The sequence below is a fragment of the Apodemus sylvaticus genome, chromosome 22 (assembly GCF_947179515.1).
Source record: "Apodemus sylvaticus chromosome 22, mApoSyl1.1, whole genome shotgun sequence".
Taxonomy (NCBI): domain Eukaryota; kingdom Metazoa; phylum Chordata; class Mammalia; order Rodentia; family Muridae; genus Apodemus; species Apodemus sylvaticus.
This window is the reverse complement of record NC_067493.1, coordinates 58,422,150-58,441,731: the sequence shown is the minus strand read 5'-3', so window position 1 is coordinate 58,441,731 and position 19,582 is coordinate 58,422,150. Positions and strand designations below refer to the sequence as shown.

The following is a 19,582-nucleotide window of genomic DNA, read 5'->3' as shown; positions in this document are numbered from 1 at the left end:
GTCAATGCAGTCCACTATATAAACAAACTTAAAGAAAAAAAAAAAAAACACATGATCATCTTATTAGAAGCTGGAAAAGCCTTTGACAAAATCCAATACCCCTACATGATAAATGGCTTGGAGAGCTTAGGGATAAAAGGGACATATCTAAACATGATAAGGTTGATTTATAGTATGCAAATAACAATCATCAAATTAATTTGAGAGAAAAATAAAAGCAATTCCACTAAAATCAGAAACAGGACAAGGATGTCCACTCTTTCCATATCTATTCAATATAGTAATTAAAGTTCTAGCTAGAGCAATAAGACAACTAAAGACTACCAAGTAGAAAGGAAGAAGTCAAAGTATCATTATTTACATATGATATAATAGTATACATAAGCAACCCAAAAAAATTTTAGCAGGGAACTCTTACAGCCAATAAACACCTTTGGTGAAGTGGCTGAATTCAAGATTAGCACCTCCCCCTGACCCACCCTGACCAAAAACAAATGACAAACGGGCTGAGAAAGAAACTGGGGAGACAGCCCCCTTCACAATATTCACAAATAATATGAAACATCTTGGGGTAACTCTAGCCAAGCAAATGAGAGATTTGTACAACAAAATCTTTACTTCTTTAAAGAAAGAAATTGAAGATTATTATCAGAAGATGGAGAGATCTCCCAAGCTCATGGATCAGTAGGATTAACATAGTTAAAATGGCCATCCTACCAAAAGGAATCTACAGATTCAATGCAATCTCTAACAATTCTTTATAGAACTTGAAAGCACAATTTTTGACTTCTTACGGAAAAACAAAAAAACCTAGGCTAGCTAAAAAATAATATCTGGAGGTATTACCAGCCATAATTTTAAGCTGTATTACAGAGCTATAGTAACAAAATTTGCATGGTATTAAAATAAAAACAGAAAGTTCAATAGATTGAATTGAAGATCCAGAAGTAAATTCACACACCATTTTCAGAAAAATGTATGAAACTAGAAGAAAATCATCCTGAGTGAGGTAACTCAGAAAGACAAACACAGTATATATTCACTTATAAATAAACATTAACTATTAAATAAAGAATAGCAATGCTAAAGCTGGGCAGTGGTGGCGCACGCCTGTAATCCCAGCACTCTGGGAGGCAGAGGCAGGAGGATTTCTGAGTTCAAGGCCAGCCTGGTCTACAGAACAAGTTCCAGGACAGCCAGGACTATACAGAGAAACCCTGTCTCGAAAAAAACAAAATCCAAAAAAAAAAAAAAAAAAAAAAGAATAGCCATGCTATAATCCACAAATTCAGCTAAGTAACAAGGAGAGGTCAATGAGGACACATAGCTCTCCCTGGGAGGTGGAAATGGAATAGATTATGTGAGTGGACTGGGAATGAATGGGGAGAGGAACAGAAGGGTTCAGTTGGTGGGGAGTAATGCAGGGAGAAAGTACTGGGAGACATGACAGGAAGTGGGGCATTTGGGAAGTGATGTAGAAACCTAGCGCAGTGGTAATCTCTTAGAATCTACGAGTGACCTTATTAAAAAGCTTCCCAGTAACGGGGGCTATGGAGCCTGAATTGCCCATTTTCTATAACCTGGCAAGGCTCCTACCAGTGGGACAAGGACATCAACCCAGCCACAAACCTTTGACCTACAATATGTCCTGCCTGCAAGATGTGCTGGGGTAATGGAAGTGTAGAACTTGTGGGAGTAGCCAACCAATGGCTGGTCCAATTAGAGGTCCATACCACAAGAAGGAGCCCATATCTCATACTGTGTTGATGGCTCAGAACTAGAGGTTTGCCGGGCAGTGGTGGCACACGCTTTTAATCCCAGAACTTGGGAGGCAGAGGCAGGTAGATTTCTGAGTTCGAGGCCAGCCTTGTCTACACATTGAGTTCCAGGACAGCCAGGGCTACGCAGAGAAACCCTGTCTTGGAAAAAAAACAAAAACAACAACAACAAAAAAAAACCCTAGAAGTTTGTCAGCCCAGAGACCCAGGATAGAACCAACCTCAATTGGAAGAAAAAAAAAAACAGTCGATAGAATGTTTTCCAATGATACTCTGCTATACTCATAGATCAGTGCCTAGCCCAACTGTCATCAGAGAGATGTCATCCAACAAATAGGAGCAGTTACAGAGATGCATAGCCAAACACTAAGTGAAGCTAGAAGAGGAGGAGAAAGGATTGTAGGAAACAGAGCAGTAGGGGACGCCACAGGAACACAAGAATAAGGTCCACAAAAATCAACTAAGCAGGGCTCATAGGGACTCACAGAGACTGAAGTAACAACACGGACCCTGTGTGGGTTTGAGCCGGTTCCTCTGAATATACATTATGATTGTGGGACCAACAGCAAGTGGGAGTGGTGGTGTCTCTGACTCTTTTGCTTATATTCTTGACAGCTTTTTACTTCTACCGGGTTGCCTTGTCCAGCCTTGATATGAGGGTTTGTGCCTAGTCTCATTGTAACTTGTTATGCCATGTATGGTAGATATATCCTGGGATGCCTGGGTTTTTTTGTTTTTGTTTTTGTTTTTTAATGGTAATGGAAGAGTAGCTCCTGGGGAGAGGACAATGGGGGAAGAAACTGGTAAGGATGGTGTGGGTGAGATATAATGTATGAAAAGAATAAAAAAATGGCTCAAGAAAGAGAGAAGAGCAGAAGAGGCTAACAAAGTCTTTTCCCTCAGATCTGACAAATGCTGTTAGTGGAAACTGAGAGAATCTTACCTTCATTACAGGCAAGGTGAGCAAAAAAAGCAATGATCTGCACAGTTTTCCCAAGCCCTGCTTCATCAGCTAATATGCCATTGAGATTCTTCCGGTATAGCTTGGCCAACCAGTCAAGGCCTATCTTCTGATAGTCTCGAAGAGCACCATACAACAAAGATGGAGCGCTAAACTTCACCTATAGTGATAAACAGACCAGTCAAAGAGTGAGTAATTGATTGGCACACCTACTCAGAGACTAAATCTAGAGACTATCCCAAATGATTTACAGAACATAAGGACACAAGAACTGCCTTTTCTAGCAATTCCTATGGAGCGTGTTGGGAGGCAGGAAAAGCTTTCCTCACCGCAGTTGTGACTCGAGCACTGCCCTTAGGTAGGATGGCTTCAGCCACAGCAGTAACTTCTGTGATGTCCTTGGTGTTGGATTTTCCAATGCTCATTCTCTCTGCAGCTTTAAACTGATCCATGATAAAGAGCGAGTCAATGAGAACAGAGTCCCTCCGGATCTCCCTGTCACTAGGACAGTCTTCTACATCTGTAACAACAATAAAAGAGACACAACTAGGCCTGCTGTGAGTTTTATGAGCATAAACAGAGGGGCAAGGGCAAGGAAGAACTAAAATTGATACATATTTTTCACTGCAACCCATTTTTATACATCCACAATGCTGTAAATGAATTGACTCTTAGGAAACATCAGAATAAACTACATCCAAGACTCAAAGCATTATCTGTTCCAGCCTGGTATCCAGGAAATGGCTCTGTTGATTGAAAACCAACAATGTGGACAGGAATACAAGTACCTCAGGTTTAATGATCTCCCTTCTGGTGCCATCAAAAAAGGGGGGATGGGAGGAAAAACATGGTTCAAGTGTGAAAACAAGCAGGAAGCCTCTGACCCTAGGTCTTGCTGTAGAGGAGATTGTGACAAGCCCTGAATTGCACAGGCGACCCTCTAACAATGGTCTTACACTACCTTGTGTACTCCCTTCCCTCTCACATGCTCTTATTATTTAATAAACAGAAGAATCAGAATGAGAAAGGACAACCTGCAGGTTTGTGTATCTGTATAAAATGCCTAGTAAGTAAAATTAACCACGAAAACCCTTTAAGTTAATAAACAAACACAACATAGCCTAGGAAAACAAGGAGCAAGCCAAACAAGGTGATGCTTAGGTTCAGAAACCACAACATAGATCTAGAAAAAACATTTTCTCATACTTCATAGTTCACCCAGTGCTCTGATAAATGTACCAAGGTAAGTAAAACCCATAAAACTTGCTGGGAGTGGGACAGGCTTTTAATCCCAGAACCTGGAAGGTAGATGCAGGCAAGAGTTTGAGGCCAGTGTGGTCTACAGAGAGAGGTCTAGGTCAGCACAAACAAAACACCACAGTACTTAAAGCTTACTCAATAAGAAAGCTGCAATACAAAATACACCTTTTTTTTTTCCTGGCTCAAATTTTTTATTCTGTTTACAGCCACATACAAGTTTTATCCTATTCAAATCAGAAAGCCCCTGACACAACTGACATGGATTGCAGGACCTGTCCTTGGGTCCAATACTTTCAATTTCTTATACCTTATAAGTTTTATTTTGGCTTTCATTTTAAACCTGAATTCTTTACAATACTGAAAACATACCTTCTTCCCCACTTGACTCTTCATGATCAGGTTCAGGCTGTGGCCACTGAAAATTTGGCAGAAAGGCACCTTCGTACAACTTCATCAAATCAATTAAGGGCAACTCAGCTAGAAAGAATGCCAGGAAGAAACAAGTCATTTTATAACTGCAATTTAGCTGCAAAGGAAAAACAAATCACTCAGAAAAGCAAAGCAGAAAACTGAATGGGTAGCTTGTCACATACATTCCTCTGCCTAAAACAGAAGATTCAGGCCGACATTGTTTATCCAAAAAGACTAGGACTCTTTTTAAGTATTCATAGCTCTTGATTTTCTGTATTGGAGACTACATATCTACATACAGTCAACTGAGCACACAATTGAAAATCCACTATCCAAAATGCTCTGAAATCTGAAACTTCAGAATACTATTTTTTCTCAAAAATAGTTTTGAGTTTTAAAGCATTTTGAATTCTGGATTTTTAGATTAGAAATTTATAGCGTGTAAAATCTAAAAATACATTTTTTCCCCAAAACTAGAATGATGCCCATAATTAATACAAAGTCTAAATATTTTCTTTTTTAGTTAAATTTATTAGTATTGACATTTTTCGGTTTAATTATTTTATTTTATATATGTGTTTTGCATGTGTGTATGTCTGCACCATCTGCAGGTCTAGTACCCACAGATTCCAGAAGACGGCAATGGATCCCTCAGAACTGGAATTACAGATGCTACCACATATCTTTGTCCTCTGGAAGAGCAGTCAGTGCTGTTAACTGCTGAGCCATGTCTCCAAGCCCCAATATTAATTAATTTTCAGACAGGATTTTACCATGTAGCCCAGGTTGGAATAGCCCAGGCAAAAACATTAACATTAAACAAACAAACAAAAGATATGCCAGGTAGGTTGGCGTACACCTTTAATCTTAGAACTCAAAAGGCAAAGGAAGGGACTCACCTCTGTGAGGTCAAGACCAGCCTGGTCTACATAATGAGTCCAGCCATAGCTACACAGACTTTGTCCCAGGATAAAAAAATAGGGACTAGAGAGAGATGATGGCTCAGTGGTTAGAGCACTTATTGCTTTTGCAGAGTCTGGTTCCCAGCCTCCTCATAGTGGTAAACAAATATCCATAACCCAGTTCCAGAAGACTAATTACAGCAGCACCAAGCACACATGTGGTGCACATACATAAACACAGGCAAAACACTCCAAAAAATGAATTAATCTAAGTTAAAACTTAAAAAAATACTTAAAGCTAAGTTTTTCTTCCAACTGAGACTATAAAATGAGTGGGTAACAAAGTGTTCCCCAGCTAATGGAAGCTCTAAAAGTCTTCATATGGAAACACGTTGAGTCACACATGCTTAAGCTGATGAACCTGATAGAGTTTCTGGAAACATATGGAAAGCTGAGAGGTTTTAATAGTTTATTATATTCACTTTAGAAAATTCCAGAGAACAAGCAATTTGTTTGACTAAGTGTCAAACTATGGCACAAAAACATTTTTCAAGTATAGATACAAATACTCTTAGAAAGAAACCAGCATTACAAGCTCTTTCTATTCAAAACTAGTAAAATCTCTTTGAACTCACTCACTCATGATTTTAAAACCCAACTCACCAAATTAACAGTCAAATGTGGGGTTAAGCCATGTGAGATCCAACATTAACCACAGGCATAGGTATGGAGTGTTTATAATGCATTTCTCCCAACTTTTCTAAAATCTGAAAAATTTTTCTGAAAAATCTGTCTCCGTATTATCCATGCCTATACACATGGATAAAACAGAAAAGTGCTGCCAGGCAGTGGTGGCACACACCTTTAATTCCAGCACTTGGGAGGCAGAGGCAGGTGGATTTCTGAGTTCGAGGCCAGCCTGATCTACAGAGTGTGTTTCAGGACAGCCGGGGCTACACAGAGAAACCCTGTCTCGAAAAAACAAAAAAACAAAAACAAAAAACAAAAAAACCAAACCAAACAAACAAACAAACAAAAAACCAGAAAAGTGTTAATACAATAATTCAAAAAAAAATGTTTTAGAAAAAGTTAACTAATGCCCTGAAAGCAACACATCCACATTGGTAAAAGATATATATAACGTATCTGTTTTGGACAAAACATAAGTGGTTCAAATTAACCTTCAAATTAATTTTTGCCCCATGACCAGGAGGAAATTCCAACAGGTTCTAGTTCAAAGATTAGACTCAACTCCATCTAGACAAAGGAAGGCCCAGCAACCGTGCTTCCCTCATAATAGTATACCCTCCACACTGACCAGGGCTGGTTTGGTCTGTCCTAATACTTACTCTAGAAACCAGTCAAGGCTTAGAAAACCCTCATCAACCAGTGAAAACCTGGCTAAGAAGTACATTCCTCCCATTTGTTCACATCAATCTTCTTGAAGGCTTCACCTTGTACCAAGAAGGCATAGCCATAGTTACTAGGAGGGCTGCCCAACTCCTGAGCCACAGGGTGAATCTGTAAGTGCTAACTCTATATGTACTCTAGCAAACTAAGGACACAAAGTGTCATAGGCCAGTCACCACAAAGGGGAAATAAAGGAGGATATCAAGCATGATGTTCATGCCTAGAATCCCTGCAGAGAAAGGTGGGAAGGGTCAGACAAGGATGTGTGTTCTTTTAAGAGATATAATTTAAAGAATACAGACTAGAGGGTCTGAGAAGATGGCTCAGTGGGTAAAGGGCTTGCTGTACAAGCAGAAAGTCTGGAGTTCAGATTCCCTAGCACCCATGCTATGTGAGTGTAGCGGTCCCCTATAAACCCAGATATTGAACCCTTGCTTCAATGTACAAAATATACGATAAAGACATCCAACATCAATATCTGTTCTAGACAGACACACAAACACAAATACATGCACACATAAACACCTGAAAACGCATTTGCCCACATACACACATGCATATATACCACAAACACATATACAACAAAGGATGCAGATTAGACAGCAACTATATCCCTCTCTGAGAATAAAACATCTCATCCTGGTAGGCCTGAAAAATCTGCCCAATCAAGTTCCAGTGAGTTGTAAGACTCGTAAAGTATGCTAGCAAACAGAATATCATGAACAGAACCTGCGGCTCATAAGAGTCATCAAAATCATGTCTGAAAGATGTCACACACAAAATTACCAAAGGGCTGGGGTTGTAGCTAGTTACCTGGCAACTACATAGCTCTAAGTTTGATCCCCACCCCCGAGGAGGATGGGGGAGACTAAATTAAGTTAATCTTAGAATGGAAAAGACTCAGAAGACAATGTACAGAACAGAAAACAGATCCAGGGATTTAATAACATAGGATCAAAATACAGAAACTGAAAGTTAGGTTGTCTCAAAAATAGGAAAAGAAATAAGTACCTATTCTTTTTTTTTTTTTTTTTTTTTTTTTGATTTTTCAAGACAGGGCTGGCCTCAAACTCAGAAATCCGCCTGCCTCTGCCTCCCAAGTGCTGGGAATTGGCATGTGCCACCACCGCCCAGCATAAGTGCCTATTCTTGTGCTACAAAAGTTTTAACACATTTGTCAATAGCTGATGATATCAAGATGTCAGCCATTAACAGTAAGTATTCTGCAGACTACTTAATGTGACTCCAAGGACTTCCTTGGTGGACATGTAAATAACACTGCACCCACCATCCAGTGCTAATCCATGACACTTTTAAAACATAACCAGAGCTGGGGAGGTATATAGCTCAAGTGGGTAGAGGGCTTGACCAGTAGGCTCAATGTTCTAGGTTCACTCTCCAGAATAAAATAAAATAAAGCAAAGCAAAAGAAACAGAATATAAACTGGTTCATTCAAAAGTCACCTTGACAAAAATGCAGGTAAGAATCATCTATAAAAGTCTCTTCATATTCCTACACTTTCTGGATGATATTAGGGTAACTTTATGCTGAAAACTCTATGGACAGTAAGAGAAATGTAAATTCCAAACAAGTATCACTTTTAAAACAAGCAAGCAAGCAAGCAAGCAAACAAACAAACAAGGTTTCTCTGTGTAGCCCCCAGCTGTCCTATTAATAGCTCTGTAGGCTAGGCTACCCTCAAACTCAGAGATTCACCTGCCTCTGCCTCCCAAGTGCTGCACCACCAAGATGCACCACCACTTCCTGGCTAAATCTTACTACTAGACAGATACAAAATCCTAGAAAGATAACCTTAAGTACACCAAATAGAGCACCCAGCAAAGAGAGTACCACACTGGTAAGCACAGTTCACATTAAATGGGCTAATGTAAACATGCCATAAATCAAAGCTTATAAGAAAGAATGAGCATATACCAAAAATGAATGAATGAGTGAATGAATGAATAAATGCAAGAAGAACCACTTATAACAGAAATGCCTATTTAAGTGGATATGAATTTCATTCAGCTGATGAAGTATCAAAAAAGCCTATAGTGTATACCCAATGGTGAAGTAGTCAAACCATCCCCACCCTAGTTATCCTCACAGAGGCATTAGATGAACTATGAACATATCAAGTTAAGAGGTCCTTACTTTAGGACCTCTTTAGAACAATATTCCAGCACTTGGGAGGTACAAGCAGGAGGGTCAGGAGCTCAAGGTCATGCTGGCTATACAGCAAGTTCAAGATGAGCCTTCTGGCTACTTAAGACCCTGTCTCAAAAATCACACACACACATAAGAGAGAGGAGAGTGATTAACAAAAGGCACTTCATTTTAGATATGCAATGAAAACTACTTCAAAAGGCCTAAATAAATGGAAAAGTACATTCTGATGGTACAATGGAAAAATCAACTTCATAGAGAACACCCTTCTCATAACTTATTAATATAGGTGAAATCAATTCAACATTTCCAACAGTTTACTTATTTATTGAAACATGACTCAAACCTATACCTGAAAGAAGAAACCATGAAGAACTTAGCCTAGTCAGCCATGGGTTATTCTAAAGCAATAGGAATGAGGGTGGTGTGATTTCATATGGAAATTGTTACAAACCAGCCAACAAGCCACAGAAGGGAAGCACTGTGTAGAAGAAGACAGTTTATACCATTGGAGTAGACTATAAAGATAAAGGAGGGCATTGCAAATATATTTTGGTGGTAGAATGCTTGCCTGGCATAAGGCCCCAAATTCAATTCCTAGCACCAAAGGAAAAAAAAAAAAAAAGGTAAGAACAAGATAGGTCAGAGAGTAAAGGGAATATACCACCAGGCTTAATGTCTTGAGTCCAACCCCTAGACCACATGGTAGCAAAACTGACCACTTCACATGTATGCCATGACAGATAAAAATAAGTAAATGTCATTTTTTAAAGTTTTTTTCCAGATAATTTAGACTCTTAGTGTTAAGAAGTGTCATTGAAGTGTAAAATCAAAAGAAAAAGCTGAATGAGGCAAAACATGTTTTTCCGGCAGGGTGGTAGTGGCGCACGCCCTTAATCCTAGCACTTGGGAGGCAGAGGCAGGCAGATTTCTGAGTTCGAGGCCAGTCTGGTCTACAGAGTGAGTTCCAGGACAGCCGGAGCTACACAGAGAAACCAAACCAAACCAAACCAAAACAAAAAAAACAAAAAACAAAAAAACAAAAAAAACATGTTTTTCCATTAAAACATATAAACAACCATAGACTTGTGTGATGGGTCTATGTAAACAATGTGTTTCTAAAGTGAACTTGCTCCTAACTGCCTCACCAGGGAGGGGCAAGAAAGAAATTTCAAGAACGACCCATGTTAAGGAGGAACAGAATTGTAAGACAACTCTGTCTGGTTTACTTGCGGTTTTCTCATAAGGTCTCATAAATCTCCTTACGCCTGTAATCCCAGCACTCTGGGAGGCAGAGGCAGACAGATTTCTGAGTTCGAAGCCATCCTGGTCTACAGAGTGAGTTCCAGGACAGCCAGGGCTATACAGAGAAACCCTGTCTCGAAAAAACCAAATCCAAAAACCAAAACAATAAATAAGTAAATCTCCTTACACAGCTTGGCTCATGGACTGCGTTCTGACATAAGTCACGGAGAAAAAATTCACCAATGTCTGAGCATTTGACAATGGATTTGTAACTTTTTAGTTCAATTTTTTTTCCTTCTCAGTCCAGCCACGTTCACTCCAGCCCAAAGATTTATTATATGTAAGTTCACTGTTGCTCTCTTTAGACACACCAGAAGAGGGTATCAGCTGTGAGCCATCATGTGGTTGCTGGGATTTGAACTCAGGACCTCTGAAAAAGCAGTCAGTGCTCTTAACTGCTGAGCCATCTCTCCAGTCCTGAGTTCAATTTTTAATACCATCAAGTCATAAACTCCAAATAATTTTAAAATATTCAGTAAGAAAATTGTGTATATTGTCTCTTGATTTTCATTTGAACTCTGTATTTTTCCTATTTTTGTTAAGAGTTACAGAAGAGGTTGCGAGAAAATATCATTGTACTCAGTTCTGAGAAATGTTTATAATTTTTATGTAATAAAATGAAAACAAAAATTTTTTTCTTTTTAATCAAACACTATAGGAAGCCATCCTTATGATCAGAGTATAAAGAATTCATGTCCCCTGTGGTGAAGAGCCAACAGTTAAGAGCTCTTACTGCTCTTACAGAGAACCAAAGCTTAGTTCCTAGCATGCATGTCAGAAAGCAAACAAACTGTGATTTCAGCTCCACAGGATTCAATGCCTCTGTAGTCACTAGCATGCATGCATATGCCCACATGCAGACACATATCAACACACAATTACAAATAATTAAAAAATGAGACATGAATTTATGTCCAGAGCTCTGGAGAGACGGCTCAGCAGTTAAGAGTACTGACTACTCTTGAGGTTCTAAGTTCAATTCCCAGCAACCACATGGTGGCTCACAACCACCTATAATAGGATCTGACGCTCTCTTCTAGTGTGTCTGAAGACAGTGTGCTCATATACATAAAAAAAACTTAAAAAAAAAAAAGAATTTATGTCCAGAATACTTAAGGAACTCAGGTAGAAAACCTCACAGCCAAATGAGCTAAAGAAAGACAGACACTGAGACAAACTGAACCTGTCAAAGAACTGTTCCTTCAAGCCACTAGGGGGCCCTATCATCACCACAGACTCATAGGCACATGTGGTTTGAGCCAACTGTATGAACTACATGATTCTTCAGACCAACCACGTGCCACCACTGACATATATAGAGCCATTTGTGTACAAACACCATAGAACAAGGGAATATCGACAGCAGCACTGTTGGAATAAACAAGTAACTGATGACATGTTTATCTGTGAAACAGTGTATAGAGTTAAGGTGTTAACAGCAATACCCAACAATCTGGATCAAACTACTAGACAGAACCACTGGACAGGAAGAACAAGACACATCTTACAACTCCATTGTCAAGGAGTTCTGCTTCAGTCTCAAAAGAGTAGCTAGGGAGACTCAGAGGTGAGAGAGAATAATTCAGGAAGTGATCCACAAAAAGTCTAGGACAGCTATGATCAACAGGACAGAAGATCTGTTCCCTTGAACTTGGCGGCACAGTGTTCCATGTACTGCTGTCATTTGCATCCAACATTACTTTCAAATGTTCCTGTGCAACTGTTTAATGTTTAATACAAGTATTTTTAGTAAGACAGTGACAACCTACCTTCTTTGGCCAGATTAGTAAGTTCTGTGTGGTGGTCTACAAGCCCTTCATGTGCTTCCTCCTCTTCGATGGTCTCCTCTTCATCTTCCACTAAAATAGTTATCAGAGGTCAGGCTCAGGCAAAACTTCACTTGAGCGCAACACTGCTAATACTATTAGTCTTCAAAACTGTTCTATGGCTATTAAAGAACCTAAACGTAAATACTTTAATTTTTCATGTTGATTCTGGAAACTATTGTCAAACAAGCAACAAATGGGAAATGTTTTCTCTTTCCTGTCAGTCTGCCATCCACACTCCGGGTTCTTTCAATATGCAATGGACCTCACTAGCTCAGAATGCTGGTTAACTTCTCAACCACTACAGAACCACTGCAGGGAGACTACTTATTTCCCACAATGCATGCTTTTCTAGGAACTCGTCACTGCCTACACAGACAAGGGACATAACCCAGACCAACTTAAACTCTCAGCCCTAACCCTGCCCCTTTCCTACCACAGGAGTCAAAACTTGCAAAGAACTCTTCAGCATCCTCCAAACACAACTCTTCATCACTAGGCAATCTCACAGGTGAGAGGGCTGGCTAGAAAAGCCACGCCCTCCCTCCTCACCAGTGTTCTTCAGCTATTTGATAAACTTTCCCTCCTCACACACACATGTGCATGTAGACTCATAGATGTATACACATGCATGTATACACACACACACAACTACAACATCCCCAAATTCCTCAGTTATTCACTACAAATCCTCTAGCACCCATCAAAGTTTCAAGGTACTAGATTCCATATCCCTGGGCCCTGGAAATATGTAGTTCTAAACACAAACAGCCTGGTGCAACCTAAGACAAGCCAGGCCTATCCTGGAATTTTTTTCCCTGCATGTAACTGAATAGATGGCTTAGAAGAAAGAATAGGTGCGATAGCTATGCTGATGTCCCACCTGGAGGGCAGCCTGGGGCTATGTAAGCTAACAACATACCATATGCCTATCAGGCAAAGCACTTCCTATTGCTTTTTTCCTACTTTCCCTAAATTAACCACTACCTAACAGGGGGATACCTACAAATCAGTCAGTCACATCTATATTCTACAAAGAAAGTCATCTAAAGTCACTATATAAGGTCAAATGCTGCTCCCCAATCCTTTTTCAGTCATCCCATCCACTGCTAGCTACACTAATAAACATATCCTAGACTTCCAACATCAATAGGTAGCCAGGAAAAGGCAGAAACACAGCCTAGATACTTCCAAAAAGACATCTGCTTGGCTGGAGGTACCAAAATTGTGCCTGTCTTCTCTGTTTGCCAGCTTCGGTGCCAGCAGTCAGAGTTGTGAGTGTAGCTAAAGACTGAGAATAGTTAAAAGAGGAGACAAATGCTAAGGCAGAAGCACACATGGCAAACCAGCGCCTTTTGAAGAACACCAAGTTGTCAGGGCAGAGCTATGGAACCCAAAGTTCTAGCTCCAGTGGCTGCTACTTGGTGATTTATCTTTTGGAGCAAAACTTAATCCTGACAGTTACTACACTAATCATATGGCCAAACTCTCCCAAACAATAATCAACCCATAGTAAAACCTCAAATTTTCAAAGTCTGGAAGTTTACACATTCTCAGTCAAGCCAGTAAAGTTACAGTGCTGCTGTGACACCCCCCACACACACCTCACTCATACAGCACGTGCTATATCACACATTATCATGTTTCCTCTAACTCTATTCTTGCTTCCTTCCTCTCTTCCTAGACCAGCAGCCAGTACACATTTATTTGCAAATAGGTCAGAAACCATAGATACAGTCTGATCTCAAGTCATTCATACTGGTGTTACATCTGTGTTCTACTCTGAACCCAGTGCTAACATTTAAACAGGACTGGGCTCCTCCTAAAGCCCAGCATAGGAACTATGGTGAGCACATCTACCCTAATGTACTAAAGGGTCTTTAGGACAGGATCAGACCTGGCCCTGAATCACCCCTAAGGCTTTCCTGGGTTTACAGAGAGTCACAAAATAAGACTCTCCTATAGAAACAATCCAAGTTCTCTGAAGATACCAAAAGTTACTCGTTTTGCACAAACATTCCAGGATAAATACAAAGATTAAACTTTCTAACCAACTGAATATAACAGTCCATGGCCAAAGTCAGCATAGCCATGTACTATGAAAACTCAGACTGCACATTTTGCTTGTGCAATGCCCTAATAAAGCATCAAGGGAGTAAGGAACAGACCTTCATCATCAGTCAAAGATGTGCTAGCTTTTCTTTTCCTTCCAGATATTCCTAGATCCTGAAAGAGAATAAAAGTCATGTGAGATGTAGCAACACAGAATAAAAGTCAAGGCACAGGTGTCTATTCGTAGACGCCCAATGGAGAGCATCACGGCACCTGCTGGGAAATTATAGCATCATGGAGCAGAGTGAGGATGCAAACCTCAACCACTGTATTCAAACACATTCTCTCAACTCCCAGATTCACACCCAAGTACAGCTATTAAGTGGCACTGTATCATCATCCTCTACTCCTCCTCCTCTTCCTCCTCCTTTTCCTCCATCCCCTTCCTTCCCTCCCCCTCTTCTTCCTTCTTTTTCTTGTTTACGTTCTTTTGGTTTGCTTTTTTTTTTTTTTTTAAAAAAAAAGACAGGGCTAGGAAAGGGGAAATCATTTGAAATGTAAATAAAAAATATATCAAATAAAAAAAATGGAAAAAAAAAAAAAAGACAGGGTTTCTCTGTATTGCCCTGGCTGTCCTGGAACTAAGTAGACCAGGCTGGCTTCAAAGTCACAGAGACCCACCTACCTCTACCTCCAGCATACTGGGCTTTAAGGTGTGTACCAGCACCACACCATTTTCAAAGCACACTGATTTCATAGATTAGTAACTTCTTCAGGTAATACAACAAGACCACTCTGTGTCAGAGCGCAACAAGAACCTGTACTCACCAGAGAGTGTTCTGGTGATGTATCAAATCCCTTTAATCTGGACTCTTTCCCTAAAAAGACAAGAAATACAGTATTTCACCAAAGCTGTAGCAAGATAATACTTTTTAACTAAGCAAGTGCTGTCTGCTTATGCAAGCTGAGTCCTATGGTTGTCGACACTCAAGAAGGACAGAAAGTGTAAGTCCCACCTCTACCCCGTGTAGAATAAACCCAGCCTTGTTCCTCTCAGTAGCCCAGGACAGCTGTTTTCATCTTATGGCTCTTTTTTGAAATGCTTGTTGTTGGAGTTTTTTGTTTGTTTATTTATTTATTGGAGTCAGAGTCTCACTGACTGAATTCAGGCTGGCTTCAATTTACAAACCCCTGCTTCTAACTGCCAAGTGCTGGGATTTAAGACTTGTGCCTCATTGTGAAGCTCTCTTTACAGTGCCTAGCTCTCGTTTTACAGTTCTACAACTTTAGTCTCTCTACTGCTCCCTCACCAATGAGATGTATGAGGATTCCTGGAACATTCCAAAGACTAGAGAAGACAGTGAATGCCACTTGTGTTGGTGTAAGTATTCAGTAAGTGGGGGAGCAAGTCCTGCAGAAATATCTCAGTGGAGTAAAGGCACTGCACCAGCCCAATCCCCAGAGGGCCCTATACCTGAGAAAGGAGTCAACTGGTTTGTTTACTGACCAGAAACATGACCTAAATTCTGAAAGCATTCACAGCTGACCAACTTTGGGGGTACTAGTACATATTATCACATGACAAAAGAACTAAGATTTAAAAAAAAAAAAAAAAAAAGACTATTGCTGGGCCTGGTAGTGTGTACCTTTTAATCCCAGTGCTTAGGTGCTGAAGAAGGCCAATCTTAACTACATACTGAGTTTTGGGCCAACGAGAGTTACAAAGTGAGATCCTATCCTCCCCCTTCACATGTATATTTGTGTGTGTGTGTGTGTCTGTGTATAGAACAAACACATACACATGGTCTCCCTGACCAATGAGCTCTCTAGCCAAAACCAGGAAGCTACACAAAACATAATGTGAAAAATTCAAGGCCTGTGTGTATGTGTCCTGGAGGATAAACATAAAGCTTCACAAATTCTTAGAGGTACTCTTATCCCTGAGATTAAGATTGTTTCTAAAAGCCTCACTAAATGGCTCAAAAAAGCGTCTGCCATTAACCTAATAGTCTAAGGCCAAGCCCCAGAACCCATATAACAAAAGAACCAAATTGTAGAACTCCACAAGCACATGGTAGCACACTTTCACCCATATACCTCATACAATATACAATAAATAAACCTGTAAAAAAATTTTTTTTAAATCATAGCTGGACCAGTAATAAAATCAGAAGGTTGAAGACCCTTATCACCCAGCCTGACAGCCCGAGTTTGATCCTTAGAACCCACATGATGGTAGGAGAGGACTGTCTCCACAACATTGTCCTCTGACCTTCACATATGCCATGGTGCACACATTTGTCTTCCCCCATCCCCACACCACATAAGTAAATGTAATACAAAAACTGTTTTAACATCATACCTCTTCTGGAAACTTTCTGTAAATTTAAGGCTTTTTTCCTTTTCTCTTCTAATTCTACTTGTAGTTTTATTTCCACAACCTAAATACCCCCCAAAAAATAAATAAGCAAGTCATTAAGGATGCAAACTGTACAATTCTGCACATAAAACATTAAACACCTAGCCAACCTCACTCACAACTTTGAAGGAGAAAACTCAGTTTGGTACTCTCCTCTTTATTTTATATCTAAGTCTAATCAGCTCAAATCCTACTATATAATAAAAACTTGAAAGTTCTTAAAAGAGAGAAAGAATATGTAGATGGAAGCAGATATCCTGAAAAAGACTTTACTTTTGGTGGCCACAGTATACCAAGAACTACCTGATAGGCCTTCACTACATTATCACTTCAAAGCTGTGGCTTCTGAGGGTACAAAGGTAAGCAAAGCAGCCAGAATGAAATCACCTAAGCCTTACACAAGGCTAAGTAAGCACCAGGTCCCCTGCTGAGGCTCTGTAACCTAGCACACGGCCTCACAGTTTGGACACATTTTTTTTTTTTAGATCCCATTGAATTCTAGCATTTACCTGCTCGATGTTTGACCAAAAATATTCTATTTCTCTGGCAGTGGTGGCAGCAATGCGCCTCAGTCTGCTCTGTTCTTCTTTTTTGCCTCTTTCCTCACGAAGTTTCTTTTCCTCATGATGCCGGGCTACAGTTCTGACAAGCTGGCAAAGGAAAGTTCAACAATTTGTTGTACTCGGGCTGGCAAGATGGGTCAGCAAGTAAAGTACTTGGCAGCAAGCCCGATGACGTGAGTTTGACCCCAGGAACCATACGGATTGGAAGGAGAGAACCAACAACTCCCAAAAGTTGTTTCCTGACCTCCACATACATGCACACACACAGAGAGGAAAAAAATAACAACTAAAAAAACAATTGTTGTTCTCTATAGCATGCCAAGAAAAAAGGGAGACAGAAAAAAATTAAGATTTGTCCAGCTTAGCTGGACAGTAGTGGCCCATGACTTTAATCCCAACTCTCAGACAGGTGGATCTCTGAGAATATGAGGCCACCTGATATACAGAGTGTATTCCAAGATAGCCAGAGCTACACAGTAAAACCCTGTCTGGAGTTGAAAAAAAAAGATTTCTCAGCTTAAGAGTTACATGAGGCAGGAGGCTGGGGCAAGAGGATCACAAGTTCAAGGCCAATGTGGTCCACAGAGAGAAACCACAACTCAATAAATAAAGCCACATATAATCTACTATCAGGTATATCTTCCTAGGTTCTCACGCGTGTGTAAGATGAAAACATAGCTTCAGGTGAATAAATATTTTCAATATTTATTTTTTATTTATTTACTTACTTTTATCTCCACCCCCCAAGTGTTATAATAGATGGCACATGTCAATCACTACACCTGTTGTATGGTTCTAGAGATCAAATCCAGAGATTCTAGCCTGCTAGGCAAACACTCTGCCCAGTAAACTACATCTCAGATGCAAGAGCTTACTTTTATTTATTTTTAGAAGACAAGATATCCCTATATAGCTCTGGCTGACCTGGAACTCAGAGTGTAGACCAACCTGGGTCTTAACTCACAGAGTTCTACCTGCTTCTGCCTCCCAAAAACAGGCATCAAAGTCACAATCCATCGTCTCTGGCTTAAGATCTTAATTTTTAAAAATGTATTTGTATGTTTTGCCTAAAGGTAGGTATGTGCACCATGTGTGTACCTGCAGAGCCAGATGAGAAAGTCAGATCGTCTGGAACTTGAGTTATAGAAGGTTATGAGTTCCCATGTGAATGCTCATAACCACTGAACCATCTCTCTAGACCAGGATTCACTTCTAAGTTATGGTCTACGGGAATACTGGCAGTCACAGCTCCACAATAGGACGACTGAGGGTACAAGAACTCAGTACAGAGCACATGCCCAAAGTCACAGTCTACTTCATCCAATATAGAAAAGCCTTAATGACACCATGCACTCACCAGTCCTCTCATGGCTTAGCTCTCCTTTGAGACGGCATCTGTCTCTCCTCGTCCCAGTGAGAAGGAAGGGCCCAACTTCGTACTGAGCAGAGTGGGCCCAACACTAAGGACTATGGATTCTGTGCTGCACTTCAGCCTACCTTACCCCACCAGCCAGTTCTTACCTGCCCAGCCTGGAGTCCACATGTCCAGTCTCCAACCTCTCTGCACTAGTCCATGTGTCCACCCCACTGCTCACATGTCCACTTCATTAGTTATACATCCATCCTATCTTAGGTTTGTGCCCACATGTCCAGAACCATATTCCTTTGTAACAAATATTTAAAAGGTTTTGGACTTTTTGTTTTGTTTTGTTTTTTGTTTTGTTTTTTGTATTTAGTTTTTTCAGGACAGGGTTTCTCTGTATAACCCTGGCTGTCCTGGAACTCACTCTGTAGACCAGGCTGGCCTCAAACTCAGCAATCTGCCTGCCTCTACTGGGATTACAGGTGTGCACCACCACCGCCCGGGTTTTTTTTCAATGTCTATGAATCTAATTTGAGACCCTTTGTCTCAGGTTTTCCCTTCTTAAACCAGATAAAGAAACAGAATAGTTAAAAGATGGAAGCGCACAGACCAGAGGACAAAGGATCTATCCTAACTTTGAGTATAAGAAAGGAAAGAGAGAAATCTGGGTATGAAAACAATTGTCCATGATGTGTGATAGCAGGCATAGTTGCCTATATAATAAAAGGAAAGCTGAGTCCCACCCAGAGACCAGAATTTTCCAGAAACCTGTCTAATTTTCACTTTTGTAGAGTGAATAGTGCCACCTCTCAAGTCTCTGATGGATTTACCTGCTGTGGGAACAATAAAACAGAACATACCCTCCACCTGAACCAGAGACAGCTCAGCCACTCAACAGAAGCAGAAGTGAAGGGAGGGGATAAACATGTGACCTGTCATCCTAGACCTGGTTCCAACTCCCAGCCTTCACAATCACCTGACCAGCTCTGGGTGCCCTGAAAGAATCCTAATCCTACTTGGCAAGCAAAGTGGAAGAAAAAGGAACCCAACCACTACACTAGTACTAAAGCAGGAGGCTGTGTCTGCTCTAGCACTAAGGACTCTATCTCAGTCAGTTAACACCTTTCTCCACACTCATTAGAATTCAAAAATCTTCAGGGAATGG

The 19,582-nt window shown here is 40.4% G+C and overlaps 1 protein-coding gene across 12 annotated transcripts in view; it reads right to left on the bottom strand.

Annotated features, from left to right (window-relative positions):
* Ep400 (E1A binding protein p400) overlaps nt 1-19,582 on the bottom strand; it is a 111,035-nt gene that overhangs the window by 55,054 nt on the left and 36,399 nt on the right. For all 12 annotated transcript variants that reach the window (XR_007974987.1, XM_052167662.1, XM_052167654.1 and 9 more), the window contains 8 exons: nt 17,001-17,141; nt 16,435-16,513; nt 14,901-14,950; nt 14,189-14,246; nt 11,964-12,053; nt 4,369-4,476; nt 3,069-3,259; nt 2,722-2,899 (listed from right to left, as the gene is read on the bottom strand). Coding sequence is in view for 11 of the 12 variants with exons in the window: in XM_052167662.1 (XP_052023622.1) it covers nt 2,722-2,899; nt 3,069-3,259; nt 4,369-4,476; nt 11,964-12,053; nt 14,189-14,246; nt 14,901-14,950; nt 16,435-16,513; nt 17,001-17,141 (895 nt within the window). In the remaining variant the exon portion in view is untranslated. The remainder of the gene's footprint in view (nt 1-2,721; nt 2,900-3,068; nt 3,260-4,368; nt 4,477-11,963; nt 12,054-14,188; nt 14,247-14,900; nt 14,951-16,434; nt 16,514-17,000; nt 17,142-19,582) is intronic.